The 23,822-nt window shown below is 38.9% G+C and overlaps 1 protein-coding gene across 14 annotated transcripts in view; it reads right to left on the bottom strand.

The window, feature by feature from the left end:
- UNC13B (unc-13 homolog B) overlaps positions 1–23,822 on the bottom strand; it is a 233,148-nt gene that overhangs the window by 91,754 nt on the left and 117,572 nt on the right. For 7 of the 14 annotated variants that reach the window (XM_057313559.1, XM_057313558.1, XM_057313563.1 and 4 more), the window contains 2 exons: positions 17,533–17,568; positions 12,797–13,031 (listed from right to left, as the gene is read on the bottom strand). In XM_057313559.1, the coding sequence (XP_057169542.1) occupies positions 12,797–13,031; positions 17,533–17,568 (271 nt within the window). The other 7 variants (XM_057313553.1, XM_057313554.1, XM_057313555.1 and 4 more) reach the window with 2 other exon arrangements.

Below are 23,822 nucleotides of genomic sequence, written 5' to 3'. Positions count from 1 at the left end.
CTTAAGGGTATGAAAAGGCAAAGACTGGAAGAAGCTATGCAAATCCATGTGGAATAGGATATAGAATATAAATTATCTCAACCTTTGCATCTTGCATTTTACTTAATAACCTCATTGCCACTGGAGAAAGCATCTTAGAAGACTTGGACAAGCAAAGCACAGTAGATCTCTTCCCAGCTAGTACAGATATAAGTGCTGAAGGCCCAAGGAAGCATCCTAGCCTAGCATGTGGTTGTAATTAATACATGCCACACTACTACTTTCTGCCTCTTCCTGCCCTCCATTCTCCATTCTGCTTTACACAAGGCACAGCAAACCAGAGTGAGTAAATCCCAGGGCTCAGCCTTTCTTTTAGCAGTAAGTTCTTACCCCAATAAATGAATTACATTTGGCACTAGAGAGAGGGGAGAGGATGAAAAGACCCACACATTATTTCTTGTAACTTAACCCCTAGTTAACATGAAGCTCAGATGTTAGGAAAGACATAGGAAAAATTAAAAGCAGGCTACCATTAAACTACAACTAAGTCACTGCATCATAAATGGTCAATTCCTTAAAATCATTTATGATGCTTAGGTTGAGAACAACCTTTTGTTGGTCTTTGGTTCCTTGATGCCATGGAGAGTAACTGGCTGCTGTACATTTGAAAGAGAGTCAGTGCTAGCAGGCATCACCTCCTCCTTTTGTGTTTCCGGCTGGTGAAGTACCTCGGTGACAGTGCTGTGTTCTTCCTTATGACTTCCTGAAGGATAGGTGGAGCTAGAAAGCTTGCCTTTGGAACCCCACTGTTCTCCTGATGCTGAAACTTCCTGCTGGTCTTCCATTTCTCCAGGCCCCGAAAGCTCATGAGCACATGTACTTGGCCTGGTCTCCTGCTGCTCAGAGGTCCCAGAGGGTTGAGCAGCTGGCTCAGCACTAGCCTCAGACATTTGAGAAGACTCTAAAGCTTTGTCAGCCTCCCTAGCATTAAAGTCCTGAGCACTGTTGATAACCAAAGCTGGAGAAGAGGATTCTGCAGGTGTTTGTTCAGGGCCCCCTTTGTTCTCTTTTGGCCATGTGAATGAAAGATCCAGCTTCTTTCCAAACCTTAGTTTTAGATCACTTGCCATTATACTCCCTTTCCCCTCACTACCTCCCTCAAATAGAGTTGACAACTTTTTAAAACTGACCATTAAAACAGGCTCTGCTGCTCTATCGCCAGAGGAAGGAGATGGGGAAAAGAAAGAGCTCAGTGGTTTCCCAGAGTCAGTGACAGAGGATGGGAAATGGAGTTTTGGCCAATTGGTCATGTTTGGGATCTCAAAATGAGATCTTGGCTGCTCTGTTTCCTGGGCGACTGCAGATAGATCTTTCTGGGTATCAAGTTTCCCATAACTTTCTTTGGCACAAAGCGCAGGTTCCTCCAGCACAGGGTGAGAAAGGTATCCTTGGGTTTCTGGTGTGGCACTCTGGCCAACACTTGCCTCACTGAACAGTGGAGTACTGGTTTCCAGTGAACTGGTTGCCTGTAGTTCCAAGTCTTGGTTTGCAGAGGCAGACTGCATAGCTGGCTTTGCTTCAAGAGGAATAGGTGGCTGAACCGGAGGAGGAAACTCTTTGGCAATACAGGTAGGATCTGAATCCAAATGTGATGGCAATGGAATATGCTCTGCTTCCAATGATGCCTCTGTGTCTGTGCCCTGCAACAATCCCATGTCTCCTTCATCACTCAGAGACAATACTCCTTGCCCAGTATCGTCCCCTGAAACAGAAGGTACAGCCCCAATTGTTTCAGAATCTTGGGGTTCTAGAATATGGTCAGGAATATTATTGTTTTCCATTTCAGTTGTTAGTTTAGTATCATCTGTCAGGGTCTCTGAGTCTGACTTTGCACTAACTACAGTCACTGTACAGTCACTGAGAGTAGATTCTGAATTGAGTGCTGGAGAGGAAGCTTCTCTCCACAAATTTTCTGGAGGTACTGATTCCACAGTATCTCTACAACTACCATTTTGAGGCCATGCAGTAGCTGGGATAGGTGATTCTTGTTTGTATGTCTCTGGTTTGGGACTTTTAAAAATTCCAAGTAACTCACCTTTGAGGGACTGAGATGATGTACCAGAAGAAAGAGAGAAAAAGGAGTTTTTCTTTGGTGGTTTAGGAGGGGAGAAAAGTCCAGAGAAAGTTTTGGGAGGTTCAATTAAGCACCCAGAGAAAGATTTCACTTTTGTCACAAATCCTGAAAGCACCTCTACTGAAGAGCCCAACATTGATTTGTCTTCCTCTTTATCTGCCTCTTGGCTCTGGAGGTGCCTTGTACACCCTGGCTCCACAGAGGGAGAGGTTGGCTCCGGGATCTGTGTTAAGACATCATCAGGGGCCTTTTCTAATGGCAAGTTTAAGGGGTCACCAGTAAATCCTGAAAGCACCTCTACTGAAGAGCCCAACATTGATTTGTCTTCCTCTTTATCTGCCTCTTGGCTCTGGCGGTGCCTTGTACACCCTGGCTCCACAGAGGGAGAGGTTGGCTCCAGGATCTGTGTTAAGACATCATCAGGGGCCTTTTCTAATGGCAAGTTTAAGGGGTCACTAGTAAATCTTTCATTTTGGTGGTGGTTAGTACAAGTGTCTGAATTGTTGAGCCTTTCAGTCAAATGACTATCATGTGAAAAAGACTTGGCCAATGAGCCACTAGGGAAGGCTTCCTGTACGAAAGGCTCTTCTTCATAAGGAGCTACCCCAAGGGTCTCTGGACCAATGAGCAGTGTTTCAGTCTGTGCCTGAAATTCTGGTGAATGAGGAACTACGTCATTTTGCAACTGATTCATCTGGAAATCTGCTAAAGATGTCCCTAGTCCATTACTAGAATCTAGTTTTCCCTGATAGTCCTTCTCTACATTGAGCTCACCTGTAAGGGAAGTAACCTCAATGGTGTTGCTAATGGAAACACCAGGAGCCATTTGCTCTTCATGAACTACCTGCTGGACCATGCTATCTCTATTGCCACTGGAACCTTCTCCAGTCATTGTGCCACCTATGTCTACAAAAACACTTGGTTTCTTACAGGGCTGGGAAGTCACTGGAGCAACAGTTGAAAGGCTGTGTTTTTCCTCAGGAGTCTGCTGCTTTCCATCCAAAAAGGATAAGTTGAAGAAACTAAAAGAGCTATTATGAGAGACATTCTTCTTGCTGCTTGAGTTAGTAGTAGAAAAAAAGGAAGGAAGTGTAAATAGCCCTTCTGCTTGAGATTTGGTTCTTGGTAGAGTAGCAGAGGCTCTGTTCTCAGATTTTTCAGATCCAGTCAGGAAAGAAAATATACTCTTTTTGGTGGGCAACTCTGGTTGAGATGGAGAGGTTGTGGGAGTTGAAAAACTCCAGTGTGGGTTGGAAAAATGATCTTGTTCCTTTGAATTTCTCAGGCTTGGAATATCAAAAGATAATTTATTACTTCTTGAAACTTCTGTCACTGTAGACACACCACTAGTTTCTATTGAAGAATCTCTGGAATACTCTTCAAGACAATTTGCTGAGAAAGACTGATTTGGTGATTGCTGGATTAGGTGGTCTCTGAAAGGTACCTCTTTTTCAGTCAAATTATTACTCTGTATATCCCTAGTCAATGGTTCTTTTAGCCCACTGTCATCAATAGTAATCTGCTTGTTCAGACTCCTAATTCGAACCTTCCTTTTAGAGGCAACTGGTGTAGCAGAAAAGTTCCCAACATCCTGGCTAATTAGCTGTGCAGGATCAGGACTTGGTTTGACTTCATCCTTATCAACCAATGAAGAAACAGACATATTTTCAGTTGTCTGTATAGAAGATGCATTGGTTTTAAATAAATCCCCAATGGTACCAAAAAAACTTGAGACACCAGGAGATTCATTCTTTTGCTGAGAAGGTATCTTTCTATTTTTATCACCATTCTTTTCTAAATTTGGTGGTCCTTCTTTATTCACCTGGGTTTTAAAGAGGTTCAAAAATCCAGATGCCTGTTTTCCATTTGATACGGTACTTACTGAAGAGTCTTCTCCCCGACCAAAGAGTTTCAATGCACTTTTAAATAATGTTCTCTCAGACTCTTTGGAAGACTGGTCCGGAGGAAGCTCACAGTTCTTAGGTTCATCCCTACTAAACTGTGATGCAAGAGGAACTGAAACAGAGTCAACCGTAATGATTTCATTATCTTCTACACCTGATTTAGCCTGAGCAGTTGTTTGGCTTACCTGGATAACAGATTTTAACAAACTTTGTTTTTTCGCACGAAAACTTTTATTTAAAGGGAATTCCTGCTTCATTCTTTCAGTAAATTCTGGTTGCTGAACATTGGATACTATTTGTCTTTCTAAACCCTTCTTGAGAAGACTTTCTTCTTTATCTTGGGAGTTGCTCTCTAATTGTTTATTCAAGATTAATGACTGAAGACCATCATTTGTGAGCTCTGCTAAGTCTGAATGCTGATCCATTTTCTTCATGACCAAAGACTCTAAGGATTCATTCTCAACAAAATACAAAGTATTTCCAACTAAAGCAGAAAATAATGAAGTCACGTTGTTCAATGACATTTCTCCTGTTTGCTGTGGACTGTTAGTCATATTTTCAGGATGAACCAAAGAGGTAGCTTCTTCAGAAGACTGAACCCAATGTAAACCAGAAGAGTAAACTGATGAATCCTTTGCTAGAGACAGGTTCTTATCTCCTTCTATAAAATGATTTTTATTTAAGTTGCGATTTCCAATAGTTTGGGACTTATTTCTGAGATCCAATATATACTCAAAGTCTTCAGAACCACACACCCTTTCTTCATAAGATCCAAAATTTCCTTTAAATTTCTGAAGATTATAGCCTGAAAAATCTAAAGGTTGATCCTTTTGGTCACAACTTGACTCTTCAAGTACTTGTGAAAAAGTTTCTAAATTTAGATACACTGGTCCCTCACTTCTTGGCAAAACTACAGATAAATCAAGAGGGTCATCAATTGGTTCCTCTTCAACACACCAGAATAATTCATCTTCCTTAAAACTATAGGCAGAAATAATGCTGTCATCCAACATAATACTTGACAGATCATTTGTCTGTAAACAATTCAAATCCTCTTGATAAGAACAATCAGGTATGAATAAATATGCATACTGCCCAGTTGAATCAGTGAGGAGATAATACATATACTGACCATCATGGAACACATAATATCCATAATCTCCATCTTCTGATGGCCACCACACTCCGCTTTCAAGACATGACAACCATTCCTGGTATTCATAACCAACACTTGAAAAAACAAAGTTTTCATCCATTCTTAATAATTCTTGATCAAGTATGGAATATGTAGTCTTCTCATAACCTGATGAACAACTTAAGTCAATGGGCAATTCTTCTAGTGAACTCTTAGTCTCATTAATTGGAAAATAAGAATTTCCGTATAATGAGTGAGCTGCCCACGTATCACTTCTTAATAAGTTATCTACATTAAATGCTAATTGGTCCAATGATTCATATGGTAAATCATGCCAAATGACACTGTTCGGATTTGTTTTCCGCTCCAAGACATTTGCATTTTGATCCTTTTGGCAAAAATTTATTGCTGAATTTTCTGAGTCAGGCCACAAGAAAATATCACCTGATGGGAATGTACTTTGATTCAACATAAAATAAACTGGCTGAAGTTTTCTGGAATTTTTGGAGAAATCTTTTATATCAGAGTTCCATTCATAACAGAAAGGATTATTCATCTCTTCTAAAGCCTGATAGTGGTTTGATATATTAAGAATGTTAGTATTTAACATAGGCGGATTTAACTTGTTTGAATTTTCATGTATTTTCGCCTTAAGAACATGGTGTGGTGTCAGCCTCTCAGTCAAGGATTTCTCTAAGAGGCCCTGCTGAGCACCTGGAGCACAATGAAATACCCTGTTCTCAGAAGAGGGGCAATTCTTTTCTTTTTGCTGGTTTTTCCATGTAGGAGGGCAATGACGATTATCAACCCAAGCATCAGATAATGGTATATCTTCTTTAGGTAAAGATAAAAAGCTTTTTATGAAGCCAGATGTTTCTTCCTTTTCAACATGGTTCTTCTGGTTTTCAGAAGTCATACATGAAGTAACAGGGATCTCATCCAAGGATAAATGTTTATTTCCATTCAAACTTTTTATGTTGCCTAAAGACATGGACTTTGCTTCATCTGGTTTACAATCAGTCACACTGTTATTGGATATCAGGTTAAATATTCCAGAGAGTAAGCCTGGGGTATTATTCTTATGAGAATTATCACTCTTCAAATTTAATTCTTGTTGACTAGACAAATTTTCAAGAGAAGAAAACCTGTTAAACAGACCAGAAAGGATGCCTCCTTGGGTTCTTTTCTTGGAATATTTATCTACAAGTCTGTCTTCATTAATTTCATTAACCAAGGTGGATTTTGAAATGGTAGAAGTAAATGCTAATGAACAGTCTGATACTGTTAAAGATGCCATTTGTGTAAGAGTCTTACTTTCTTCTGAAGTATCTGAAGGAATATATTCTTTGGACACAACTCCAAGGATGGCTGAGGTATCTCTCTGACAGTTATCTACTGCTTTATTGTCACTTGAATTTAATTTCTCTATATTCCCAAATTCCCCAAGATCATTATTAATAACTGGAGCTGAATTAGACTTTATTTTAAGTGTGTCATCTTCAGGACAATTTATTTGGTCATTTTTATTAAATGTTTCTGTATCATCAAATTTCCCTAAATTATTATGAATATTTGGAACTGAACTAGATTTTACTAAACTAAGTTTGGCATTTTCATGGCAGTTTCTTTGGATCTCTTCATCAATGGTTACTGCTGAGTCAGGAAAACTCTGGTCACTGACAGTGACACAGCTGTCACTGAAAGGAAGTTTAAACAAAGGAAAAATGCTTCCTTTCTCTCTTAAATCCTGCTGCTTTTCAGAATGACTAAGAACTCTGAAAAATGGAATATGTAGTTTTCCTCTAAAGGAAAAGGAATGTCCATCTTTCTTAGGGTCCCCCTCCCACCCATCCTCCTCCAACTGGTGAATTTTCATAGATTCTGATAAAGTTTCCTTTGAACAGGTCTCAGGTGAAGTGAGCAAAAACTGGCTAAATGATTTTCTGAGTGGCTCAAGAAAATCATCATCACTAGTAACTTTGTCCCCCTCTAATGGCTTTGAAGAAGACTCTTCATTTGCAGTTCTCCTGCCAGTTATACAAGGTTGTCCTGGAGTGTCTTTAGCACATATTTTTGATTGATCTGGTAACAGAGACAGATCTGTACAGGGTTTTCTTTCCAAGAGACTCTCAATATCATCTTTTTTATTTGCAGAATCGCCTAAGTTTGAAGATTCATTGGCCACTTGGGAAGACAACAACAAATCCTCATTTGTGGGCATTTGGGCTGAGCTTGTAGTTTCTCCATCATTCCTATCTAAAGTGATGATACTACTGTTATTGCCAAGAGTGTCTTCCCTTTGATTTGACTCTGATCTACACGCAATAAAGTTTTCCTTTCTTGTTGGCTTGTTCCGGACATCATCCTTTTTGGTTTCATCCTTTTCTGAAAAGATCTTTAATGGATTTAGCATGCTAAAAACAGACTTTATAACTGAACTCTGACTCTGTGGAGTGGAGTCCCTTCCAATAGTCTCTGTTACATCCTGTGAGCTTAAATTTCCAGTTTTACTACCTGTGTGCTCATTTTCAGAGGTTTTGTCATTTCTGCCAAAATCCTTATTATCAACTACTTGAGAGGATAATGGAGACTGCATGGAAAGATCCTTCCCCAGTACTGACTTGGCGCTGGGTTTAGATCCTGAATTAATTGTCTCTATTTGATTAAGAGTTTCTGTTTTCTCTGGAACTAAAGAAACCAGCTTTTCCACAGAGGTTGTTAGATGCTTTGTGCCTGAACCCACTTTTTCTGTGAGTGAACTGAACAAAGAACCAACAGCACATTTCACTCCATTCAGCTCAGGGAAAGAGACGGCCTTGTCCTTGTCATTCTTGATAATGGCTGAAGGTGGTAATTGATCCCCAAGCATTCTCTGTTCTGCATTATCAACAGTACTGTTGTGTTTAAGTGATGTTTTAGTTTTTGAAAGGGAACCAAATCTATTAATCTCTTCTTCCTTCTCTGCCAAATATTCTGACACTGTTTCTACCAAACACTGAAGCTCATCCATTGTATCAACATAGTCCTTCTTGGGTTCCTCAAAAGAGGAAAGGGACATCTCTTCCATGGGGCACCTAGATAGATCTCCAAGTGTGTTTGCATCACAATTCACCCTTGGTAATGAGAATGCTGGACTTGTTACATGATATTCTTCAGGTAAGCCTTCAATATGATGGACATTGGATGGATGACTTGTTGGTGACAGTAAACCTTCCTGTTTATCAGTAAGAGGAGAACTCAGAAGTTCATCAGAAGTACTGCTAGTAGAATCTTCAAGAATATCTAATGGAGTGGAATTAGTGACATGCTGGTTTAAGCCAGATGACTTTTCACAGTTCTTAAAACAACCAGAAAGATCATAATCATGATTTTGCAACTTAGTGGTCCACATGCCACTCTTAACCACAAAACCATTTCTGTAAGGGCGCAAAATTGGATAATTTTGTTTCTCCTTTTCAATGTCGCAAATATTACAATTTTCAGTGTTAGGATATGTACTTTTGAAGTTAGTCTTAGTTCCTGATCTATCACCATACTGTCTTGTTTCACTGTCTCCAAAATGATGGTGTAAGGGTTTGTTTTTCCTTCTCCTATCTATTGTATCGTATTTTTGAGGATATCTGGAGAACACAGATGTTTCAAACTTAAGGTCAAGATTAAAGGCAGTAGAATATTCAGATTCTTGACCCTGAGATGGTATCTTTTTCCAATTCTTATACTTCGGTTGTTCTTGTTGGCTGTAATATTTATCAGTTTTTGAAAGAGTTCTAATTTCTTTTACTTCTGCTTCCTTTAAGTTTATGTTACTGCTTTCTAGAAACTCTTGTGATACTTTCCCCTCTATCTCCTCATACATACTTTCTTGCTCTTCATAGTCAACATCAGAGAAAGCTGAAATAATCCTAATTTTGTCATTTTTGGCCTGCAAACCTTGTCTGATGTAAAGGGATAAAATTGGAGGAATAGTAAGGCAAAGAAAAGAGAAGAAACAGGGAAAAGGAAGAAACATAAAATTTAGTGCACGTTCTAAATTAAAATAAATTTGTCAATTAAATGAGAAAATTAAAATAAAATTGTCAATATGATAAAAACCATTCAGACTGAAAAAATATGATAAAGAAATCTGTATGTTCTTAAATCAGTATTAAAGCAACTTAGTCAAATAGTTTTTCCACATCAGAAAAAGAATAGCTATAGTAATAACCGTAGGTACTTGCTACCAGGAGCTTTTTAGGATCCTTTTATTTTCTAAGAAAGAAACAATCAAAATGAACATGTTTCCTCAATATTTAGAATGTATTTGCAATGCCCAAGCTTAGAACTATTAAATATTCAAGGGATTTCAAGAAACCTAAATTTGTTGATTAACTAGGTTTAATTGGGTCCGAAAAGTCAAGCTGTTAACTTGCTGAAAGTTATTATTTGACGCAGTATAGCCAAGAATATGGTCAAACATATTTCTTCAAAAAAAAGAAAAAAATACAGGGGTAGATGGGTGGCTTAGTTGGTTAAGCATCCAACTCTTGATTTTGGCTCAGGTCATGATCTCAGAGTCATGAGATTGAGCCCCAAGTTGGGCTCTGAGCTCAGCACAGATCTGCTTGAGATTCTCTTCCCCTCTCTCTCTCTCATCAATAGATAAATCTTTAAAAAGAAAAATATATATACATAATAAAAATAATCTTTGACTATCAGAAGTCAAACCTTGTTACAGTACCGACAAGAACAATTATTTAAAGCATTATAATTTGTCAAACCTAAAAGCTATATATGCATTGAGGATCACAGTGAAATGAATATCTTTCCCTATACTGATTTTAACACTAGAAGCTACATTCCAACTTAAGTCAATAAATACCATAAGATACCTGACCTTTCTTTCAGTAAGATTAGAAACTGTTTGCTTCCTATGTACTCAAGTAGGGGTATACAGAGGACCTGCAGACTAGGAGCTTATCAGCTCAGTATGTTCTTGTACAGATTTAACAGCCAATTGTATTTATTTAGGAAACAGAAACAAGATCATACTGGTCACTTAGTCACTAAAAGTCTTCCAGAGAGACTTGAAGAGATATTGATAATAAACTTCAAGAGATATTCTTTTGACCCCTCTCAACACTACAGACACTTTGACAATATATCTAACAAAGTCCAACTCTACTGTCAAACCTCAAATTATGTATTTTTACATAATTTATGTAAGTTTCCAGTTATTCTGGATTCATTAGGCAAAAGCCCATTTGGTTGGGCAAAGAAATCCAATCTATTTTTTTACATGCAATTTCATTATTGTCCAGTATCTTCAAAAACTCAAACTAAACTAACTCTAGCCTAGAACTCTTTATACTTCAACTTAAATGAATAGATAGCCATTGTTGTAGTGAATGAAGCTATTTATATTCACACTTCTAATTTACCAGCAGATACTAAGAACATGTTTGTTCCCTTAGGATTTTAAATGTTCTTCCTAAAACACTGTGTAACTTAAGGACTTAGACCATCTCCAACAACTTGGTACCTACAGTAAAGAGAGAAGTTTAAAAATCAATGCTAGTGATAAAATATCTTCAAAACTTTTTGAAGGATAAATCATTTCAAAATTTAAGTTAAGAATGTCAATGATAAAAGGTTACTTAAAAATCATGTAATTTTTGGGGTGCCTGTGTGGGTCTGTAGGTTAAGTGTCTGCCTTTGGCTCAAGTCATGATCCCAGGATCTTGGGATGGAGCCCCGCTTCAGGCTCCCTGCTCAGTGGGGAGTCTACTTCTTCCTCTCCATCTACCCCTCCCCACCTCGTGCTCTCTCTTGTTCACACGCTCTCTTTCAAATAAATAAATAATTGTAATTTTTTCCTCTGCTGGAGATGAAAAAATACTCACTCTTTAACCTCATTTCATATACTGATACAGTAAAATCAAATTTATATGGGATCAATTAAAAATTTTTTAGCAAAAAATTTACACTTTAAAGTGTATCACTGGGGCACCTGGGTGGTGCAGTCGTTAAGCATCTGCCTTCGGCTCAGGGCGTGATCCCAGCGTTCTGGGATTGAGCCCCACATCAGGCTCCTCCGCTATGAGCCTGCTTCTTCCTCTCCCACTCCCCCTACTTGTGTTCCCTCTCTCGCTGGCTGTCTCTCTCTGTCAAATAAATAAATAAAAATCTTAAAAAAAAAAAAAAGTGTATCACTAATGCCCTTCTAAGTATTATTATAGCAGTAGCCCAGAAAATCACCAAAATAGTAATAGGGTAATAATTGGGTAAAATGCAGTGCTCTAGAAGAGTATGTAGTCATTTAGGTTGATGTGCCACTCTTACTGCTGGCCTATACATCTAATGCTTATAAATACAGAGGGAAAAGAGAGCCAAAAGTAGTGGGTTTTTTGCTATTTTTTTTTCCCTTAAAGCAGGACAATATAAACAACTAAAATCAAATAAATAAAAAATACAAATATTCAGCTAATAAACCAGCAAGGAGTAGAGACCAACTACAGTAGGATTCCTGGCATGTTTCTTCTTTAGAATCAGATTATGAACAGTAAAAATTCTATGTGATGGTTGATATGTGGAAAAATTCATTGAAAATATTTTCAGAGATGATAGTAAACTGAGACAGGATGTTGTCTAACAGGTAGGCAACCATCTGAGGGTCAGGATAGATATTCACCAGTTTGGTAAAATGAGCAAAAAGAAATGATATCATGTTATGGTATGGTGAATTTTAGCAACCAAAAGTATGAGCTAAACTGGAATGGTTTTTCAAGTATTAACCTCCAACCAATAATTGATTCAAGCAAGGATCATCAATGGTTGCTAAAATCAATGGATAAAATGTTGGGGAAACAGAATAATGACACAATCTAAGAGAGAATGAAATAAAAAGTAAATGTGCCAGAATGTTAACACAACTGATGAATCTAGGCAACATGAATATGGGTGTTAATGTAATATTTTTCCAAGTTTTGTTTGAATTATTTTTTAAAGTGGGGCAAGAAAGAGGAGCATATATGTATATATTTGTTTTTATTCTCATAAATTATATGACAGTAGTCTATGGAAGGGCACATAAGAAACAAACAAGGGTGGTGTGAGAACTAGGAGATAGGAAGGGGAGAGAGTGGAGGAGGACAGGTGCGGGTGGGACATTCTTCGCTGTAATGCTATATTGTACCTTAACACTTTTTTAACCATGTCAATGTTTTATATATTTAAAATTTTTCTAAAATTACAGCAAAAGTACTGAATCTGCTATGAAGAGATCATCTGAAGTTCCCAGGGAAATATTTAGGTAGGAAGGATGACCCAAACATTTAACATCTGTGATTTTCTTTTTTTTAATTGTGGTGAACAGTGTATCAGCATCACTGGTCTGGGCAGAGGCATGAGCTGGTTTTTTTCAGTCAACCACCCCAAGTTTGCCTGCTCTCACCAGTTGAGAATCACTGATCATAAAGAGAAATATTAATGACAGAAATGTACAGAAGAGAAAAAAGAAGACTGGGAATCTATACAAAATGGCTGTAGCCTGGTCTATCATACTGTTAAAATTCCAGTACCACCTCAACTTAAAGCATCCAAATACTGTCAGTTGCATCTTGGAAACTACATACCAGGAAGAGAAAGTGCTTTGTTTCTAATACCCACCTGAGGGCCCGCCGCTCTGGATAATCAAGATCATAACTTTGCATAGAGTCATTGCAGGAATCTCGGGAATTGCCCTGAAGTAGCAGCTGCTGTGGCAGTCGCACTGGCACAGGGAACTGGTGCACAGAAGCGTTGGGCTGGGAAGTCGTATGGTAAGGAGGTGGGATGCTATTGCTGGTCTCACTGCGATAGTCACTATCTCGGTCATCAACGGCACTATCAGGATCTTCAAAAGCTGTGGAATAAACACAGTCAATCAAAGCATCCCAGCTTTATTTAGTTCTTTAGAGTTTTTTCTGCTTCTAACTTAAGTAGCCACAAACCTAGACCTTGAGAACAGGAGGAAGCTGAGCTGCATGTGAGCCAAGTGACCTCAAACCCTTGAGCAAAACTGTATCAGTTAATACTCACAAGTTTCTTTCCTTATTAAATGAAACAAGACCCTTGCTTTCATTTTAGTGTTGATTCTTAGAGGAGTTCCAAATTGTATTTTCCCAGTGCAGAATTCTCTGGAATTCTGATTCTCTAGCTATCATAACTCTGGTGAAAATCTGCTTTTAAATGTCATAGATTCTATTCCTCTACTGTTTTCAGATGGGCAGAAGAGAACTTTTCATTTCTTGCTGTTTTTAGACTTTAAAAATACATGGCTGAACCAATTAAGCAGGTCCAACATCAGAAAGTGGTCAAATAATCAGGAAGGGAAAAGCCAAGGCTCTGAAGAACCAAAAGTTCTAGATACTACTAAGAATAGTAGCAGTCTTTTTTAAAGTACTATGTCAAATTTTATTTGGAATATTTTTTAAGTAAGCTCTACACCCATTGTGGGGCTGGAACTCATGACCTCAAGATCAAGAGTCACATGCTCCACTGACTGAGCCAGGAAGGTGTCCCAGAACAGTAGCAGTCTCATTGTCTCACTGCAACAACAGGTTTTCCTAACAATCCTATCAAGCACCTCCACCCTGGGGCTCAGAATTTCCATCCAAAGTCTGCGCTGAAGGAGAAGAGGAAAACATAAGCACTACCAATAGGATCTTGCTGACAATGCCGCCAAGTTTATCTAACAAGAGTGACTATAATTTCATAGAATTATTTCTGCTTTTCAGGCCAGCACCTGACTGGCTAGTTTTATTCTTGATGTTAACTAAAATGGCCATGGTTATAAATCCTGCTCCAAACAAAAATAAAAATATTTAACATTGTACTTGGAAAGGGAGCTCAACCTAATAGCACTTTGTGGTTTATTTTATAGAGAAGCCATTTCTGATACCAACCCCATATGTGTATAATTAACAAGGTCCCGATGTCCTATCTTGCCAATTTCCTATTTGGCTTAGTGAGGAAAAGGAACATCCATTATCCCAAAATTGAGATACTTTTAGCAGATGATGAACTCCTCATATTAGTAATTTTTTTTAAAAAAATCTTGGTAGTTATGGGGCGCCTGGGTAGTGCAGTCGTTAAGGGTCTGCCTTCGGCTCAGGGCGTGATCCCAGCGTTCCGGGATTGAGCCCCACATTAGGCTTCTCCGCTAGGAGCCTGCTTCTTCCTCTCCCACTCCCCCTGCTTGTGTTCCCTCTCTCACTGGCTGTCTCTCTCTGTCAAATAAATAAGTAAAATCTTAAAAAAAAAAAAATCTTGGTAGTTATGTAGGCAGTGAGAGCCTTCTGAAGACCATAAGATTAGGCTTTCGCAATCACTCAAGCAGGAGATTAAGAACCTGCATCCACACAGTGAAAATGGAAAAGAATGGATGAACTAGAAAAAGAAATCCAGATAAATGATAAAACATGGGGACAAATGGAAGGTAAAGGGAAAATGACACCTTGGCTTGCACATCAGACTACCTGGTAGATAATAATTCCACTAAAAGACAAGGGGGCACAAACATGTGGCTTTTACAAGCAACGAAGAATATTTGAACACTAGGTTCTAGACAACACTGTGGGTATAGCGGGGAGTGTGGGTAGACGATCTCATGAGTTTTTCCCTTTTGAGTTTAAGGCAATATGTGAACATAAGACAAGGAGAGTGATCAGAGCCTCAGGAGAGGAAGAATAAGAGGCTAGGGGCACCTGGGTGTCTCAGTAGGTTAAGAGTCTGCCCTTTGGCTCAGATCATGATCCCAGGGTCCTGGGATCAAACCCCACATCATCGGGCTCCCTGCTCAGGAGTCTGCTTCTCCCACCTCCTGCTCGTGCTCTCTTTCTCTCTCTCTCTCTCTGAAATAAACAAAATCTTAAAAAAAAAATACATAAGAGTATTAAAAAGAGAGAGAGACTAACCTTCAAGTGGTCAGGAAGGGTACTAGTCAAACAATAGGGGATGCAAAGCATTCTGCTCAGAAAGCATTCTGCTCACATATTAGGGGGAAAAAAAGACTTCAGGGGCATTGGTTTCAGATCTTGATGCATTTGTTATTCTGAACACTAGAAAGAAAGGATCAAGGGACAAAAACCAGTATGTCTTTCAGACTTAATTCTTTCTGAACCCACAAAAGGAGACAGTGTGAAGAAGTCAGATGGATTTTTCATGCATACAGATGAGAGGGCAGGGGCAACAAAGGAGACAAAGCCAAAAGTCTACTTAAACTCCAGCAGAAGTATTAACATATAACACAGAGAACTAAAGAGGGAGCAGCAATAGACAATTCCACTGATTATGAGCCCAGGAGAGAGTAGCTCAGCCAGAGTTAGGCGACCCCAATGCAGAGCCAGAAACTATGTTGGACAGACCCTTACTTTTCCACTGCATCTGACCTATTACTCCTAAATAATGCTCTCCTTTTTTATTTTGCTAGGCTAAGGGGACGAATACTCCAAAACTTTCCTAAAAGCTGACAATTCTATAATAAAGTAATAAAAGGCAAATATTAAGAAACAGAGTGCTTATGGAAAGAAGAGGTTAGAAGTAGAAGAGAATATGATAAGTAGGAGGGGACAGGAAAAAGGAAATACAAAAAAGTGAGGTGAGACAAAGAACAGAAAAAAGGCAGATGAGGGCAAAGACCAGAGTTTCAACCCTGACATCATCCCTGATCTCCCGAGAAAGAACCTCCTGGCACCACCAAGGCTGATTAGAAACTAACAAGGGAAATTAAGAAAAGCCTTGAATGAAAGAATTGTGCTTTCAGTGTGGCAGCGACAATTCCTTGCTGGCGCTACTGTACTCCACACCACTGCAGCTGAAACAGAAAACTCCTGGCTTCACTGAGAAAAAGAACCTAAGTGTAGGTTTGGTTACTTAGCCTAAGGAGGACTTGTGGGCTAGGTTGAGGGCAAAAATTGAAAAGCCCCTGGAAAACTAAAAGGCTGGGAAAATTAACTCATTCAAGTATTTACTGAGTGCCTTTAAGTACAAGGCTAAACAACACAGAAGATTCAGAGTATATAATCAGTCTAATAGGAGAGAGAAAATATGGATACAAATACAAGGAAGTAAATATCATGAGAACAGTACAACCCAAATGCTATACGAGTTGAAGGTAAGGTCACTTCCTGTTAGGGTGAGCAGGGAAAGCTTTATGAAGGAGACAACTTTGAAAGACTGGTAGGTTTTCAACAGGTGAAGTTCAGAGGGGGAGGGGAAATACCTCCTAAAATCTGGATAAAAACAATGGCATGAAAAAAGCCCAAAAGTGAGAAAGCCTATATATATTTTTGAGAAACACTTTGTAGCTCATTTGGCAGGTACATAAAAGGACATGGAAGGGAATGATAGAAAATAAACCTGGGGAGAGTAATCTAATCCAGGGCAGAAATGGGCCCAGGTACAGAGCAGGCACTCAAACAATACTGAATGAAATACTGAACAATGAGGCTTTCTGGTTATGTGGTGCTCCTGGATTGAATCCCTGTCTTTAAATCCAGAATACAGGTAGAAATTTATCAGCCTGAGAAAAAAGGAAAGAGAATTCAAACCATATTTTTTTCATAGCTTAGTTACTTTTTTCTTTGAAAACCTTAAATTATCTCACTTCTCTTAGGCTGCCTTTGAGCAATTCCCTAGTGGAAACACTAAGGATTCAAATCACAGAAAGTACATATTTATAAGAAATTCCAGTGACGGAACAAAAAAATTTGGTCCTTCTTAGCACCTGGTGGATACCTAAGCACTGGGACTCAACCAAACACCCTGTAAGATGTGTAACACAGCCAATAATATCAGCCTAAGGCTGTGGATCTTGCTGGAAAGAACTAACTGCCCACTCTCAAAGTTCTAGAATGAAGATGCCCTCTAGCCTACCTGGGCTGCTTCAAGCAAAGTCAAACCATGTCCTCAGTCTCTCGTTCACAAAAGTAAATTTCCAGAAGGAAACTTCTTCTAGTCACTGCACTCCTTAGCCAAGAGAACAAGGGAGAGGGTTTCCTACACTAGGTGTTGATGATATTACTTATCTCTGGGAAGGAAAAAATCTAGAGATAGTGTCAAGATTATAACTGGGACTTTGGTTTGAAATTTCCCTCTCTCAATCTCTCTCTCTCTCTCTCTCTCTCTCTCACACACACACACACACACACACACACACACACACACACAGAGTCTTCAAAAAACCCAGCAAGAAAGGGGATAACATTCCACTGCATGTAATGGTCTTTGAGATTTAAGTAGGGGAGGAGACGGGAGTGGAATTATATACACTTGTATGCATGAACATCCAGCTTCATAGTTCAGAGGGAGTGTGTTAAAGGGTAAAATCAAGAAAAGTATAAGGAATTCAATTTCTTACGTACTCTGCTGCTCTCCCCAGCCCAAATAGGTCCAGTGACCTAAGAAAACCGCAAATGGTAGCAAAAAAGAAGAGTGACAGAGACAATTTTAGGAATAATTCAAAGACCATTTCCCCATCCCACCAATGATTATACACCTTACCTTGCTTGAACCTGCCCTACTTGTATCACATTAATTTTACATAACACGTAAAGAGCCTTCTGCCTTCTGTCAAGCATGAGACAAATCTACAAAATACCCTTGCTCTAATTCACTGTATAGAGAATAACAAAAAACCGCTTCTACACTCTTTTTTTAAGTTTTATTTAGGGGCACCTGGGTGGCTCAGTCGGTTGAGCAACTGCCTTCAGCTCAGGTCATGATCCCAGGGTCCTGGAATTGAGCCCCCTGTCAGACTCCCTGCTCAGCGGGGAGTCTGCTTCTCCCTCTCCCTCTGCCCCTCCTCCAGCTTGTGCTCTCTTTCGCTCACTCTCGGATAAATAAAATCTTTAAAAAAATAAAACAAAAATAAAAATAAACAAAAAGTTTTATTTATTTAAGTAATTTCTACACCCAACGTGGGGCCCGAACTCATGACCCTGAGATCAAGAGTCACACACTCCTCTGATAGCCAGCCAGGTGCCCCTGCTTTTATACTCTTTTAAAACTCCTTCTGGCCTAGGTCCCAGAACATCATCATTTAAGAGCTAATATACTCTTCCTTATTCAAAATGACAAAAATTCAACCTCTCTCTAAGAAATCCTTCCTGTCTCTTTGTTCACCAAACCTGAGCCTACCATAGTATTTCCATGAGAATCTCAGACCATACAGTGGAAAAGAGAGTGATTCCCTTGTCTGGGAGTGATGATGTCTAACTTTGATGCTCTCTACTGAAAATTAAAAGGCCAAAGAATGGCATTAACATCTAATCTTCCAATAGGTAATAAAACACTGTAGCCTTCTGCTCAGAGAGAATCATTTTTTCAACTGCCTACAAAATTTAATAAAATCCATTAAAATACAGAAGCTTTGAAAGATGAGAGAAAACTGAACAAAAAATTTCTACTCATTTTTCAAAATAAAAAATTCAATGTTAATTATATTTAAATTCTATTCCATACCCAAAACTGAATTTGAAGCAATGTCACACACACACACACACACACACACACACACACACACACACACACACAATCACTAAAAATAGGTCTTTATCCCAAGAAACAAGGAATAATTTAGGTTCGTAATTAAGAATATGAATACTCAAGCCAAAGCTAAGTTCTTCTAGCTCTGCCACTACTAGCCATATGGTCTTAAAAAAATTATTATAGATATTTCTTCAACTGTAATATAAGAATATTATGAATCTCATTGGTTACCGAAGGATTGTAAGAGAAAATGCATGTAAAGTACCTAGTACAGGTCCCTGGAACAGGGCAAACAATTGGTATTTCTTGTTGTTTTGTCATGTTGCCAAGGTTTTGCTTGCCTTATCGGTTCCTAATAAATAGGTAACAGGAAGATCCACACATTGACAGCCCTAGTATCTGCTGAGGGATTGTCTATGTTTGGGTTAGAAAGTCCTCAGAGTTCTGAGGGTGCAGTTCCCTTGAAAATTTGCGGTTAAGACTCAAAATTCTGGAAGCACTAAATGATGCCAACAGAAGCTGGTTTCATTACCTGAGCTAACTCCCAATCCTGGAGATATAGGACTACTAATCAGTCACAGTCCACTTAATGTAACTATATACTGAGAGTCAGTTTTCTTCCTATACTTACCTTTTTCCTACTACCTCCATCTCTTCTCCTCATCCCTCAGAAAGAATATGTTAGCTTACTGTGCCATTTTTTAAATTTTAATAATTTATCTAACTTTCTAACCATAGGGAGAGAAAGTGTTTAAAAGAAAATTCTCCTAGATTACATCATGGTTGCCATAACAACTCTGAGACGGTAATTACCTTGCTTCTTTAAAAAAGAGAGAGAGAGAGAGAGAGAATCCCCGAGAACTTCAGAACATGCCTATTAACCTAGCAAGTGACAATTCTCACTGAAACTCTCGACCCAAAGGAGCCTCTCATTGCTGGACACTGCCTCCCCTTGAATGCACCACAGCACTGCACAGCAGTTTCTTGTACATAGTAGGTGCTCAATACATATCTATTATATGATTAAATCAAATGATTTGATGCCATCTACTAGGTCCAATCCTAAGCCATGAAAATAATAGTTATGTTCTCTGACCAACCAGTTCCCTATTTTCACTTCAATGTGGTACCATTATAAGAGAAACAACACCAGTTTAATTAAGCAAGTTTCCTTCCCCACTTCAAAAACACACGAAAACATCTCACTAGCCAGTAGGACAATTACTGAGGATAGTTAGGTTTTGCTAGGCATAAGTACCAATAAAGGGGTTGAGAGATGTTCCAGGAAATGTAAATTATACATGCAGAAGCACATTCAGCGAACTTAAAATAGTTCTACCACATCTGTATAGGACACTGCAGGATTATTAAAGAAACTAATCAAAGGAGGTGCCAAGCAACGTTTAGAAATTTAGTAATGTTAGGAATTTGGAATTATCTGGAGGTTAATGCAGAGCCATCCGGTTTTTCTTTTTGTTTTTTAATTCCAGTACAGTAAACATACAATGTTGTATTGGCTTCAGGTATAGAATATAGTGATTCAATAATTCTATACATTACTCAGTGCTCATCACAGTAAGTGTACTTTTAATACCCTTCACTTATTTCACCCATCCCCCCCCATCTTCCCTCTGGTAATCACCTCTTTGTTCTCTATAGTTAAGAGTCTGTTTTTTAGTAGTGCCTAGGTGGCTCAGTCAGTTACGAGTCTGACTTTGGCTCAGGTCATGATCCCGGGGTCCTGGGATCGAGGCCCACATAGGGCTCCCTGCTCAGTGGGGAGTCTGCTTCTCCCTCTGCCCCCCCTCCACTTGTGCTCTCTTACTTGCTCTCAAATAAAATCTTTTAAGTTTGTTTTTTAGGCTATCTCTTTATTTTTCCTTTGTTCATTTGTTTTGTTTCTTAAATTCCACATATGAGTGAAATCATATGGTATTAAGCATGGGAGAGAAGAATCAGATTTGTCATTTTAGAAAGAGAATGGTGGTACAGTGTGGCCAAAAGTTTGTAGGGTAGATGGACTGCAGACTGGTGTCAGGGAGGCTGGTAAGGAAGTTACTGCACTCACCTAATGATGGTCTGAACTAGGAAAGTGGCAGAGGGAGTTGAGAGATACATTCGTGAGGTAAAATCAATAGGGTTTAATAAGTAATTAAATGCGGGAGGTGAGGAGAATAAAGCCTAAATAATATTGCCTAGGTTTTTAGCTTGAGCTCCTAAGTGGATATGACATCATTCATTAAGAAGAGAAATACGAGAGGGGCAGATTGCAGGAAATGATGAATTCAGTGTTAGATTACTGGCTTTGCGGTATCTATGAGGTATTTCAAATGATATGTCTGAGAAGACAGCTGGATATATGTTTGTGGAGCTGAGGAAAGATAAGTGGAGTTGTAAGTTTTCAGAATAAAAGCTGCCATGAAGACAGAGATTTTTCTGCTTTGTTCCTTGCTGTATCCTTAGTGCCTAAACAGTACTTGGCACAAAATAGCAACTCAACAAATATTTGTAAATTAATGGATAAAAATTACAATGCAAGTTAAGAAAAAACAATGAGGCAGGTGTGCCTGGGTGGCTCAGTCGGTTAAGCGGCCAACGCTTGATTTCAGCTCAGGTCATGTTCTAAGGGTCCTGAGCTCGCGCCCTGCATCAGCCTCCACCATCAGCAGGGAGTCTGTTTTGGATTCTCTCTCTCCTTCTACCTCTGCCCCTCCGCCCCCACTCTGTCTCTCTCTCCTTTTTGTGAGAATGCAAAGTGGTAGGGCACTTTGGAAAATAAACTGGGCATTTCTTATTAAGTTATATATAAAACCATAAAACCCAGCAATCCCTCTCATATGTATTTACCCAAGAAAAATAAAAACATGTTCACATAAAACCCTAAACATGAATGCTCACAGTTGCTTAATTCATACTCACTAATAACTGTAAACATAAACGTCCATCTGCTGAATAAACAAACCATATATCCATATAGTAGACTGCCATTCAGGAATAAAAAGGAATGAACAGACACACAGAGATGAATCTCGAATGCAATATGATTAGTGAAACAAGCCAGATTCAAAAAGCTACATACAATATGATTCTACTTACATGACTTTCTGGAAAAGACAATACCATAGGGACAGAAAACAAATTAGGGTTTTCATGGGCCAGGAGTGGGAGAGGTTGACTACAAAAGGGTCTAGAAAACTTTTAGGGTTGATGGAACTGCTCTATCTCTTTTTTTTTTTTTTTTAAAGATTTTATTTATTTATTTGACAGAGATAGAGACAGCCAGCGAGAGAGGGAACACAGGCAGGGGGAGTGGGAGAGGAAGAAGCAGGCTCCCAGCAGAGGAGCCTGATGTGGGGCTCGATCCCAGAACGCCGGGATCACGCCCTGAGCCGAAGGCAGACGCTTAACCGCTGTGCCACCCAGGCGCCCCTGCTCTATATCTTAACTATGGTCGTGGTTAAAAAACTCATGTGTTTGTCAAAACTCATAGGACTGTACACTAAAAGGGAGAATTTTACTGTATGTAAGTTGTACCTTAATAAATCTGACTTAAAAAAAAAAAAAAAAAAAGGAAGAGTCCATGAAGAAGCCTGGGAAGAAACCAAGAAAACCATGGTGGTGTGGTCTCTGAATCAGAAAAAAAACCAACGTTTCAAGGAGGCAGCGGTTAGTAAGTGTTAAGTGCTGCAGCGTAGTCAAACAAAATAAAACTGAAAAAGGCCTACTGGATTTAGAAATAAAAAGGTTACTAAAAACTTCAATAGAAATTTTAATGAATCAAAGTTGGAGTATAGACTGTTAAGAAGCAAATGGAATCAGGCAACATGATGCTCCCAGCTTTGTTTTTCTTTTTCAACATTTCCTTGGTGATTCAGGGTCTTTTCTGGTTCCACACAAATTTTAGGATTGTTTGTTCCAGCACTTTGAAAAATGGCATGGGTAGTTTGATCGGGATGGCGTTGAAAGTATAGATTGCTCTGGGTAGCATAGACATTTTAACTATGTTTTTTCTTCCGATCCATGAGCATGGAATGTTTTCCCATCTTTTTGTGTCTTCTTCAATGTCTTTCATCAGAGTTCTGTAGTTTCTAGAGTATAGATCATTTAACCCTTTGGTTAGATTTATTCCAAGGTATCTTGTGGTTTTTGGTGTTATTGTAAATGGAATTGATTCCCTAATTTCTCTTTTTTCAGTCTCATTGTTAGTGTATAGAAATGCAACTGACTGCTGTGCATTGATTTTATATCCTGCCACATTACTGAATTGCTGTATGAGTTCTAGTATTTTGGGGGTGGAATCTTTTAGGTTTTCTACATATCATGTCATCTGTGAAGAGAGACAGTTTGACTTCTTCTTTGTCAATCTGAATACCTTTATTCTTTTTTGTTGTCTGATTACTATTGCTAGGACTTCTAGTGCTATGTTGAACAATAATGGCCAGAGTGGGCATCTTGTCGTGTTCCTGATCTCAAGGGAAAGGCTCTCAGCTTTTCCCCATTGAGAATGATATTTGCTGTGGGCTTTTCATAGATGGTTTTTATGAAATTGAGGAATGTACCCTCTATCCCTACACTCTGAAGGGTTTCAAACTATACTACAAAGCTATGATCACCAAGACAGCATGGTACTGGCACAAAAACAGGCACATAGAACAGAATAGAGAGCCCAGATATGGACCCTCAACTCTACGGTCAACTAATCTTCGACAAAGCAGGAAAAAATATCCAATGGAAAAAAGACAGTTTCTTCAACAAATGGTGTTGCGAAAATTGGACAGCTATACACAGAGGAATGAAACTCGACCATTCTCTTACACCATACACAAAGATAAACTCTAAATGGATGAAAGACCTCGATATGAGACAGGAATCCATCAAAATCATAGAGGAGAACATAGGCAGTAACCTCTTCGACATCAGCCACAGCAACTTCTTTCAAAGGCAAGGGAAACAAAAGCAAAAATGAACTTTTGGGACTTCATCAAGATAAAAAGCTTCTGCACAGCAAAGGAAACAGTCAACAAAACAAAGAGGCAACACACGGAATGGGAGAAGATATTTGCAAATGACATTACAGATAAAGGGCCGCTATCCAAGATCTACAAAGAACTTCTCAAACTCAACACCCAAAAAACAAATAATCAAGTCAAAAAATGGGCAGAAG

This window comes from Ursus arctos, unplaced genomic scaffold (genome assembly GCF_023065955.2).
Source record: "Ursus arctos isolate Adak ecotype North America unplaced genomic scaffold, UrsArc2.0 scaffold_18, whole genome shotgun sequence".
Taxonomy (NCBI): Eukaryota; Metazoa; Chordata; class Mammalia; order Carnivora; family Ursidae; genus Ursus; species Ursus arctos.
The sequence above is the reverse complement of the archived record's forward strand: the minus strand, read 5'-3'. Positions and strand labels throughout refer to the sequence as shown.